A 12,372-nucleotide genomic window follows, 5' to 3' on the forward strand; every position below is an offset into this window, starting at 1 on the left:
ATATAATTGCAACACCGTACTGAATTCGTGGGGATTAGTTGAGTTTGCGTGGAAGTTGCAAATCACGAAATCCTGGAGGGTCTGATCAATGCGCTCTCCATATGCCTATAAAGCACAATAGTGTAGCCTGAATGTCACCTTCTCAATCGTGTCAAAGGCTACATAAAGTTGTATAAACTTACCTTAACATGTAGATGCAGACAGGATGTAGCTTATCAGAGTTGTCTCCTTATGCTGTCTTAGATAGGCAACGCACGCAATGTCAGGCCGGGTGCGCCAGTGTTGCTGTGTGTGCAGGCGCGGACTGAGACTATGGCGGCCCAAATTAGACTATGGCGGGCCGCCATAGTCTCGTCAATGTGTGGTAAACACTGAGGCAACATATCAAATGTTGAAACTGAGAAATTTTATTGTTTTGTGAAAAAATATATGCTCATTTTGAATTTGATGTCAGCAACACATTTCAGAAAAGCTGGGACAGAGGCATGTTTACTACGGTGTTGTATCACCTTTTACTTTTAACTACACACTGTAAACATTTGGGGACTGAGGAGAGCAACTGCTGTAGTTTTGAAAGAGAAAATGTCATCCCATTCTTGCCTGATATACAATTTCAATTGCTCAACAGTTCAGGGTCTCCTTTGTCGTATTTTGCGCTTCATAATGCACCTAATGTTTCAAATGGGAGATAGGTCTGGACTGCAGGCAGGCCAGTTTAGCACCTGGACTCTTATTACAGAGACATGCAGTTTTAATATGTGCAGAAAGCGGTTTGGCATTGTCTTGCTGAAAGAAGGAAGGCCTTCCCTGAAAAAGATTTAGTCTGGATGGCAGCATATTGCTCTGAAACATGTTTATATCATTCAGCATTAATGATGCCTTCCCAGATGTACAGGCTACCCATGTCATGTGCACTAATCCTCATACCATCACAGATGCACTGCTAACAAGCTGGATGGCCCCCCTTCCTCTTTAGCCTGAAGGAAGTGGTGTCCATGATTTTCTAAAAAGAATTTCTACTTTTGATTTGTCAGATCTCGGGACAATTTTCCACTTTGCCTCAGTCCATCGTAAAAGAGCTCAGGCCCAGAGAAGGTGGCGGTGTTTCTGGATATTGTTTATATCTGGTTTTAAGTTGCATTTGTGGATGCAGTAATGAACTGTTTTCACAGATGATGGTTTTCTGAAGTGTTCCCGAGCCCGTACGGTGATTTCCACTACAGACACGTCTGCTTTTAACCCTTTGGTGACTGACCCCTTGAAAATGGTTCCTCCAGGAACGATGACGTTTCAGTTGTCAAGACAACGGAAAAACTAAAATACAAAAACAGAAAGATACGTCACAATGCTCTTGTGCACAAAACAAAATGCTCTTGTATTTGTATTTGTATTTTAGTTTTTCCGTTCTCTTGACAACTGAAACGTCATGGTTCCTGGAGGAACCATTTTCAAGGGGTCAGTCACCAAAGGGTTTGCAGTGCCGGCTGAGGGCCTGAAGATCACAGGCATCCAATGTCAGTTTTCAGCCTTGTCTCTTGCATACAGAGATTTCCCCGATTCTCTGAATCTTTTAATGATGATATGTACCATAGATGATGTGATCCCCAAATTCTTTGCAATTTTACATTGAAGAACGTTATTCTTAAATTGTTGCTCTGTTTGCCCACGTAGTCTTTCACAGAGCAGTGAACCCCTCCCCATCTTTACTTCTGTGAGACTCTGCCTCTCTGGTATGCTCTTTTTTTTTAGACCCAATCATGTTACTAACCTGTTGCCAATTAACCAAATTTATTTAAAAAAAATTTTTTTTAGCCTTACACAACTTTTTCAGTCTTTTTGTTGCCCCATCCCAAATTTTCTGAAATGTGTTGCTGACATCAAATTCAAAATGAACACACATTTAAAAAAAAAAAAAACAATAAAATATCTCAGTTTGAACATTTGACATGTCGTCTTTGTACTATTTTCAGTGAAACATAGGGTTTGTATGATATGCAAATAATCATTCTGTTTTTATTTACAGTTTACATAGCATCCCAACTTTTTTGGAATTGGGGTTGTATATTACAATGATCTGTTTGCTTTCAAGAATGTTAAGTATACTGGCATAAACCATTATATTCAGTTGTACTTATTTAACATTTATAATATTTCAAACTTGCACATTTTTTTTTACATGATGGCTCATGAAGCTCCACAAATACATGTTAAAATTACAAACTGCTTCTGGCTTGTTCCACTGGACCCCATTGCCTATATTTTAAGGACGGGCCTTCGGCGCGCTCATTATTTTTCAGTTTTTTTTTTCCTGCCGGTCTCATGCCTGGCTTGAACCCAGAACCTTCATGGTGTGAGGTGACGGTGCTAACCACTACACCACCGTGCTGCCTCAAGAAAAGCCACTTGTCATGTGAACAAGAAATAGCAAAAGCAAAAACTTGGAGGATTACTGCTGACTCTCTGCTGACACTCCTTTCATGAACCTTAAATAAATGCCTTCTTACAGAAAACTTCACTATATAAAAGATTATGCATTTTATAACAAAAATCATGTCGAGCATCTGGCGTACAAGTCTCTGGCAATGAAGTATTACTATAGAAATGATAATATGTTAGAATGAGTGCATTAATATAAATCTACATTGCTGTGAGAGGAAATTAATCAACACATTCTGACTAATCAGAATCCAGAATTCAACAGCGCTGTGGGCTAAACTATCAAAGTAAAATATAGAACTACATTGTAAACCTAAACACATTTCTGGGCCTATTTAAATATTATTCTGAGTAATATTTTTACAAACATTAAAAATGGAAAAAGTTAAATGCAGCTATTTTTCCCATTTAGACAAGTTATAGTGGTGTTTGTCTTCTCATCTCATTATCTCTAGCCGCTTTATCCTGTTCTACAGGGTCGCAGGCAAGCTGGAGCCTATCCCAACTGACTATGGGCGAGAGGTGGGGTACACCCTGGACAAGTCGCCAGGTCATCACAGGACTGACACATAAACACAGACAACCATTCACACCTACGGTCAATTTAGAGTCACCAGTTAACCTAACCTGCATGTCTTTGGACTGTGGGGGAAACCGGAGCACCCGGAGGAAACCCACGCAGACACTGGGAGAACATGCAAACTCCACACAGAAAGGCCCTCGTCGGCCACGGGGCTCGAACCCGGACCTTCTTGCTGTGAGGCGACAGCGCTAACCACTACACCACCGTGCCGCCCGGTGTTTGTCTTATATTCCAGAAAATAGTAGTGATTGTGCAGATTTCACCATGTTTATTGGCATTGTGTTGTAGATTTCTACAGCTCAGGAGATTATCAGGCACTTTGAGGGACAGGCTGCTGACTTGGTGGTGTGTGATGGCGCCCCTGATGGTATTTTTGTTTTTTATTATTTGCTTCATTTAACATTTCTTCATAGATGGCCTGATTTTAGTGCTGTCAGTAATTGGCTATGTATTGTTTTTTTTGTCGATATTTACATGCTGGAAATCCAAAAGTTGCTTCATCAGAATGATTTCTTTCATCCCTAAGTCTGTTTTTTCAGTTTATTTTCCCATGCTTGATCTGTAATGCTGCCGACAACTTCTTTCTATTTCCTAATAAGAAAACTGTATCAAGTTTTTTAAGGACTTTATTTTGCAGAAAGAAAAACACTTTTGATGACTAGAATGTACAACCCCGATTCCAAAAAAGTTGGGGCAAAGTATAAATTGTAAATAAAAATGGAATGCAATAATTTACAAATCTCAAAAACTGATATTGTATTCACAATAGAACATAGACAACATATCAAATGTCGAAAGTGAGACATTTTGAAATTTCATGCCAAATATTGGCTCATTTGAAATTTCATGACAGCAACACATCTCAAAGTTGGGACAGGAGCAATAAGAGGCTGGAAAAGTTAAAGGTACAAAAAAGGAACAGCTGGAGGACCAAATTGCAACTCATTTAGGTCAATTGGCAATAGGTCATTAACATGACTGGGTATAAAAAGAGCATCTTGGAGTGGCAGCAGCTCTCAGAAGTAAAGATGGGAAGAGGATCACCAATCCCCCTAATTCTGCGCTGACAAATAGTGGAGCAATATCAGAAAGGAGTTCGACAGTGTAAAATTGCAAAGAGTTTGAACACATCATCTACAGTGCATAATATCAAAAGATTCAGAGAATCTGGAAGAATCTCTGCGCGTAAGGGTCAAGGCCGGAAAACCATACTGGGTGCCCGTGATCTTTGGGCCCTTAGACGGCACTGCATCACATATAGGCATGCTTCTGTATTGGAAATCACAAAATGGGCTCAGGAATATTTCCAGAGAACATTATCTGTGAACACAATTCACCGTGCCATTCGTCGTTGCCAGCTAAAACTCTATAGTTCAAAGAAGAAGCCGTATCGAAACATGATCCAGAAGCTCAGACGTCTTCTCTGGGCCAAGACTCATTTAAAGTGGACTGTGGCAAAGTGGAAAACTGTTCTGTGGTCAGACGAATCAAAATTTGAAGTTCTTTATGGAAATCAGGGGACGCCATGTCATTCGGACTAAAGAGGAGAAGGACGACCCAAGTTGTTATTAGCGCTCAGTTCAGAAGCCTGCATCTCTGATGGTATGGGGTTGCATGAGTGCGTGTGGCATGGGCAGCTTACACATCTGGAAAGACACCATCAATGCTGAAAGGTATATCCAGGTTCTAGAGCAACATATGCTCCCATCCAGACGACGTCTCTTTCAGGGAAGACCTTGCATTTTCCAACATGACAATGCCAAACCACATACTGCATCAATTACAGCATCATGGCTGCATAGAAGAAGGGTCTGGGTACTGAACTGGCCAGCCTGCAGTCCAGATCTTTCACCCATAGAAAACATTTGGCGCATCATAAAACGGAAGAGACAACAAAAAAGACCTAAGACAGTTGAGCAATTAGAATCCTACATTAGACAAGAATGGGTTAACATTCCTATCCCTAAACTTGAGCAACTTGTCTCCTCAGTGCCCAGATGTTTACAGACTGTTTGTAAAGAGAAAAGGGGATGTCTCACAGTGGTAAACATGGCCTTGTCCCAACTTTTTGAGATGTGGTGTTGTCATGAAATTTAAAATCACCTAATTTTTCTCTTTAAATGATTAGATTTTCTCAGTTGAAATCTTTGATATGTCCTCCATGTTCTCTTCTGAATAAAATATGGAATTTTGAAACTTCCACATCATTGCATTCCGTTTTTATTTGCAATTTGTACTTTGTCCCAACTTTTTTGGAATCGGGGTTGTAAAATGTTTTATTTATTTATTTATTTATTTATTTATTATTATTTTTTGTATAGCAACATTAATTCCTTTGTTAATGCCTTTACAGTGAACATGGTTGTATATCTGCTGATTGAACATCAGACGTTTTGACTCTGCTTGTTTGTATTTGCAGTTACGGGACTGCACGATGTAGATGAGTACATTCAAGCGCAGCTCCTTCTTGCTGTATGTATCAGTCCACCTCCACATGACACGTGCATTACTACAGTGTGCGTTTTAGAAATGAAATTTTCTCAAAAAATAAAAGTCACTGTGTTGTTCACTTTTAACTGCTTTACTAATGTAATTTCACATTGTATTTAAAGGCTCTGAATATCACAACCCATGTTCTAAAACCTGGAGGAAACTTTGTGGCGAAGGTAAGCTTGTGCGAAAGTTTAAACATTTCTAAATGACTAAAGATACTCTTATAGACATAAGCATGAATTTCTGCTTAGCAGAGTTTTTGAAAGGCAGGTGAAACTCACTAGTGTCTCCCGCATCTCAACTGCAGTGCCAGAAACTCTACGCAGTTGGGGAATTGTATATTTCCCACAAGCTCACAAGCCTTTATTTACATGCCTCCGCATGTCAAATCATATGTACGTAATTGAAATATAACACAATAAATGTTTATATTGAAGTGTTTATGATGTGCTTAGTGATTGTGGTGCTAATTTGTTGGTTGTTGCTGTATTTTCATTATTCCCATGAGAAAGTCGCAGCTGTATCCTGTGCTGATATCATAGGGGGGACATTGTTACTGCCATTACACTGGTGTTTAATAGGAGAAAACATGTAAATGATCTCAAACATAAGGGATCAGGTATCTGCAAACCTCTTTTCTAAAAAAGTTGGGATGCTGTGTAAAATGTAAATAAAAACAGAATGCTATGATTTGCAAATCATGGAAATATTATATTTAATTAAAAATGGTACAAAGACAACATATCAAATGTTAAAATTGAGAATGTTTTTTGAAAAATACATGCTCATTTCAAATTTATTGCCAGCAACATTTTTCAAAAAAGCTGGGACAGGAGCAACGAAAGACTGAAAAAGTTGTGTAATGTTTAAAAAAAAAAAAATTTAGGTTAATTGGCAACAGGTCAGTAACATGATTGGATACAAAAAGAGCTTCCCAGAGAGGCTGAGTTTCTCAGAACTAACGCTGGGGAGAGGGGTTTACCACTTTGTGAAAGACTACATGTAAAATTGCAAAGAATTTGAGGATCAAGTCCCATATTGTTTAAGATGATTGGTAATTGTTACAACCAACTACACCAAGCTGTGCTTAAAATTTCATCCAAAGAACGTCTCAATCTTTGGTAATTTTAGCACGTGTTGGTACAAGTCAATGATGATGAAAGAAAACGTCTCAATATGTGCAAATCACCGTCTCTGCGTCATAAACACAATCTGTGGAGTTTCATTTAAAAGAACGCTAACCTGGTGTCATCCTAGATCTCAACATTGGCACAAAATTGACTATATCCTGATGAGAAGAAGCTTTCTAAGTAATATCAACTTAGCTTTGGGTTATCATAGTGTAGACTGTGATACAGCTCATGTTCTGTTAATAACAGTGAAGCTAAGATCTTCATTCAGTACGTTTACATGCACATCCAAATCGAGCTGCTGTCGGTAATCGAGCAAAGGGTCCCAGCAGGGGTGCCAGAGAAATCCAATCCTACATGCACACAAGGAAATCGAGCTATTGTGTGAGGTACGTTGTGCACCCGAGCCACAGGTGGCGCTACACGCCCCATCGTGTTGGTACACTTCTGGTTGTCGTCGTGAAGAGCTATTCAAGAGTGTAAACAAAGTTATCAGTTCCGTGTTCTCCATTGTGCGTTTTTCTCCCGTCCATGAATTTTAATATATTCAACTCCTTAAGCTGAATGAGCATGAACTCTGTCTCCTCATTGCTCCAGAAGTGCACGTTTCTGCTCGCCATTTTCTCTCCTTCGTTTGTTCCTCCTGACCTCTTCTGCTGCTCGCTACTACTGTTGTCATGCCGACCGAGGCTGTCGTGTTTCCCGCTTGTGGTCTCGTCACTCGTCACTTCCGGAAGGGGCAGTGCTGAAGTAAGTAGCTCGACTACGTAGCTCGATAGGGTATACATGCACTAAGTAGCTCGGCAAAAATCGCATAATCTAGGTCATGTAGCTCGATTACGAGAAATCAAGTTCAGTTCAATTTCAGCCTAGCTAAGGTGTATCCATGGCATTTAGAACTTCGATTTCAGTCAAGCAGCGGCAGAAATTCAATTTTCTCTATGTGCATGTAAACGCACTCATTGTTTCACCAGGTAAAACCATTAGGTAAACCATCAATGCTGCTAACACCAAAGACCAAAAAAAAAACTAGAATACCTTCCATATACAATTGAATAAGAACTTTCAACCACCCAGTGAAAGCACTGACAAGATCTAAGCAGCAGCATACAGTAATGCTTGAAAGTTTGTGAACCCTTTAGAATTTTCTATATTTCTGCATAAATATTAGACATCAGATTTTCACACAAGTCCTAAAAGTAGATCAAGAGAACCCGGTTAAACAAATGAGACAAAAATATTGGTCATTTATTTATTGAGGAAACTGATCCAATATTGCATGTCTGTGAGTGGCAAAAGTATGTGAACCTCTAGGATTAGCGGTTAATTTGAAGGTGAAATTAGTCAGGTGTTTTCAATCAATGGGATGACAATCAGGTGAGAGTGGGCACCCCATTGAACAGGGATCTATCAAAGTCTGATCTTCATAACATGTTTGTGGAAGTGTATCATGGCACAAACAAAAGAGATTTCTGAGGACCTCAGAAAAAGCGTTGTTGATGCTCATCAGGCTGGAAAAGGTTACAAAACCATCTCTAAAGAGTTAGGACTCCACCAATCCACAGTCAGACAGATTGTGTACAAATGGAGGAAATTCAAGACCATTGTTACCCTCCCCAGGAGTGGTCGACCAACAAAGACCACTCCAAGAGCAAGGCGTGTAATAGTCGGCAAGGTCACAAAGGACCCCAGGGTAACTTCTAAGCAACTGAAGGCCTCTCTCACATTGGCTAATGTTCATGAGTCCACCATCAGGAGAACACTGAACAACAATGGTGTGCATGGCAGGGTTGCAAGTAGAAAGGCACTGCTCTCCAAAAAGAACATTGCTGCTCGTTTGCAGTTTGCTAAAGATCACGTGGACAAGCCAGAAGGCTATTGGAAAAATGTTTTGTGAACGGATAAGAACAAAATAGAACTTTTTGGTTTAAATAAGAAGCATTATGTTTGGAGAAAGGAAAACACTGCATTCTAGCATAAGAACCTTATCCCATCTGTGAAACATGGTGGTGGGAGTGTCATGGTTTGGACCTGTTTTGCTGCATCTGGGCCAGGATGGCTTGCCATCATTGATAGAACAATGAATTCTGAATTATACCAGCGAATTCTAAAGGAAAATGTCAGCACATCTGTCCATGAACTGAATCTCAAGAGAAGGTGGGTCATGCAGCAAGACACCGACCCTAAGCACACAAGTCGTTCTACCAAAGAATGGTTAAAGAAGAATAAGGCCCTGTCCACACGGCAACGGATTCAGGTGACTCCGATACAATTGCTTATCATTTAGGCCTGGCGTCCACACGGCACCGGCGTTTTGGGTGCCCAAAACGCAATCTTTTTGATAACGGGTTCCAGAGTGGAAAGATCTGGCAACGTTGCCGTTGTGAAGTCGTCTGGATGAGTAGAACGGATTTGTTTACGATGACGTCACAACCACATGACTGTGAGTGCTTCACGCCGGGTAGAAGTGTAACGAATATCACCAGGAAAAAGCCTTACAGAGCACTAGTGAGAGTGAAACACGAGCTTGGATATTATTATTATTATGTTCAGTGTTAGTTCACAGTAGTAATGCAAGAAGCAGAATAGTGACAGTAATAGTGAAGCAAAAACATGCAATTGTACAAACACTGCAGCTCTACAGCAAAATATTCATTTATGAAATGGTCTGATTCTTAACACCAGTAGTGCCAATGATCTTCTCATTGCGATGCGAGTTGTCAACAAATCCTATAACTTGGTTCATGAAACGCGCTTACAAAATATTTTCACTGTGAATATTTATTGTGTAATGGTGCAAAGTGAGAGAGAGAGAGAGAGAGAGAGAGAGAGACTCTGCCCTTAGGGCAGAGTCAATCCCGCCAGCAAAAATAGGGAAAAAAAGGAGCGATCTCACCTCTTCAGATGTTGGTTTAAGTCCGACAATACATTCCTCAAAAAGGGCGTAGAGGAGCAAATTAATCCATCAATGTGTAGCATTCAATTTATTCCGGACCATTAAAGACGCCGCCTTCCGCGTAGAATCATACGTCATCCTCGCTGCCATATTCATATTCATATTCGCCAAAGCGGAGAATAAAAATTAGCTGCGTTTAACTGTACCAACAGGTTTGCCGTCCAAACGAGATCACATGGGATTACCTTTCACAGGTGAGACTGGAAAAATACTTTTCATTGTATTTGGTCATTATAATGTAATTTTACGAACAGATTTTCCTGACTTTGTGGCTAATATGAAGTCTCGCGCATAATAGTTTATGCGCATGCGTCCTTACTTCTATTGTTCTGGTGTCTCCGAAGGGACTGTCTTACAGCGCCCCTAGAGGTGTGGCATGTGTATTGCATCGTTTTCAGCAAGCGTTGCGTTGCCATATGGACCTGATATTTTACTGATCGTTGCCCATTTGGACGCGATATATTTTTAAATAACATCTCGTTGCCGTTGTCGTGTGGATGTAGCCTAAAGTTAATGTTTTGGAATGGCCAAGTCAAAGTCCTGACCTTAATCCAATTGAAATGTTGTGGAAGGACCTGAAGTGAGCAGTTCATGTGAGGAAACCCACCAACATCCCAGAGTTGAAGCTGTTCTGTATGGAGGAATGGGCTAAAATTCCTTCAAGCTGGTGTGCAGGACTGATCAACATTTACCAGAAATGTTTAGTTGCAGTTATTGCTGCACAAGGGGGTCACACCAGATACTGAAAGCAAAGGTTCACATACTTTTCCCACTCACAGATATGTAATATTGGATCATTTTCTTCAATAAATAAATGACCAAGTATAATATTTTTGTCTCATTTGTTTAACTGGGTTCTCTTTATTCACTTTTAGGACTTGTGTGAAAATCTGATGATGTTTTAGGTCATATTTATGCAGAAATACAGAAAATTCTAAAGGGTTCACAAACTTTAAGCACCACTGTACATGATGCCGCTTTGCATGCTTTTGGTAGAAAAAAAAACCTCCCAAATCCCAAGACTGGTACAATGAATACAAAGAAGTTCTGGACCCTCTCAGAGAAACCAAGAGAACAGCATTCCTTGAGTACAACAATCATCCGACTAGCCTTACTCTTGCAAACCTGCACCCTGAACAATTTCTAGGCCAAAGCCAGACAGTGTGCAAACCAGTACTGGATAGATTTAAGTGTACAGATTCAAGAAGCATTAAACTTGGGCAATGCAGAAAAATGAATGAAGGAATCAAAAAAGCAACTGGTTGACAACATTTGCAAATTATTGCCCATCAACTCTAAAGATGGTGAAGTGATTCTAGACCCTAAACAACAGTTAGAACAATGAGCTGAGTACTTTTATGAGCCGTACTCCAATGACCAACTTGTCTTGCAAAAGGCACCCCATTGAATCCTGGTCTTCTCAAAACTGCCAGAACTTGATGATGAGCCAACCATTCAAGATCTCAAGAAAGCTATTGATAAGCTTCCTAAAGGTAAAGCTTCAGGAGATGATGGCATACCACCCAAAGTCATTAAACAATGCAAAGTAACTCTCCTGAAACCACTAGAAGAAGAAGAAACCTTTGTCACATGCGCACTTCAAGCACAGTGAAATTCATCCTCTGCATTTAACCCATCTGAAGCACTACATGGTATGCTTCAAGTGCTGGTCAACAGATACCCCTCAAGAGCTCCAAAACGCTAACATTTATTGTATTTTACAAAAACAAAGGATCTAGAAAAGAATGTAACAACTATAGGCATTTCTTTGCTGAACATCAAACATCTGAACAAGAATGGTTCATGATCACCTTGCCATCCTAGTAAACGATGTACTCAGATTCTCAATGTGGTTTAGGAGAATGCCACTCTACCATTGATGTGGTTTTTTTTTTTTTTTGGGGGGGGTTCCCTCTCGCTCCACCAACTCCTGAGGAAAAATGCAGAGAACAGAACATGCCACTTCATATTACCTTCAACGACCTAACCAAAGCATTTCATCTCATCAGTTGTGACACACAATAGATAATACTTGACAAGATTGGATGTCCTCTGAAGCTTCTTAACATTGTCATTTCATGAAAACCATCTTCAAAATGTCATTCACAACAGTGGATCATCAAAGCCTTTCAAGATTAGAAGTGGAGTTAACCTCCTAGGGCTTAAGGCCAATTTATGCTGACAACCCAGTCCTCGCAGACAGTGTCTGCGTAGCCCCCCCACCTTCGCAGACGCTCTGCGCGCACCTCCCAAAAATTGTGACCACCACAGAAGCCTCACAGACAGCGCCGCAGACAAGAGGGCTCTGATTGGTCCACTCTACATCCGCTGTACACGCACTTCCGCTTCCCTACTTTCCCGGTTTGTTTTGTTTTCACGACCGGCATTTTTAAAAACATGAGCGAAGATGGAGCAGCATGAAGAGCGGTTGATTGAGGAAGTACGTACATCTATACGACTTCAGTTCTAGTCATTATAAAAAAAAAGTTCTAGTCATTATAAGTAACCGGAGGATAAACACTCCACTAACCACACCCACCAACTACTCCTAGCGACTTCGCACCCCCTTGCGTTGTGCCGGTGAATAACATCGCGCACGCCTTTACTCCCCGCTCAACAATAAATTACAACTGTCTGCGAAAAGCTATCTGCGAAAGCCTTGTCGCAAGAGCATGCAGAGGCCTTTAGCAGTCACATGCGTGGACAGCACTTTATGGAAATTCGGAACAAGAATCCACATATGTGGACATACTTTTTCTCTAAAAGTAGATCTT

At 40.4% G+C, this 12,372-nt stretch overlaps 1 protein-coding gene across 1 annotated transcript in view; it reads left to right on the forward strand.

Annotated features, from left to right (window-relative positions):
• Positions 1 to 12,372, forward strand: part of ftsj1 (FtsJ RNA 2'-O-methyltransferase 1) — a 55,850-nt gene that overhangs the window by 23,412 nt on the left and 20,066 nt on the right. The window contains exons 5-7 of the mRNA XM_060935042.1: positions 3,308 to 3,386; positions 5,439 to 5,491; positions 5,632 to 5,685. Of these exons, the coding sequence (XP_060791025.1) occupies positions 3,308 to 3,386; positions 5,439 to 5,491; positions 5,632 to 5,685 (186 nt within the window). The remainder of the gene's footprint in view (positions 1 to 3,307; positions 3,387 to 5,438; positions 5,492 to 5,631; positions 5,686 to 12,372) is intronic.

This window comes from Neoarius graeffei, chromosome 12, assembly GCF_027579695.1.
Source record: "Neoarius graeffei isolate fNeoGra1 chromosome 12, fNeoGra1.pri, whole genome shotgun sequence".
Lineage (NCBI taxonomy): Eukaryota > Metazoa > Chordata > Actinopteri > Siluriformes > Ariidae > Neoarius > Neoarius graeffei.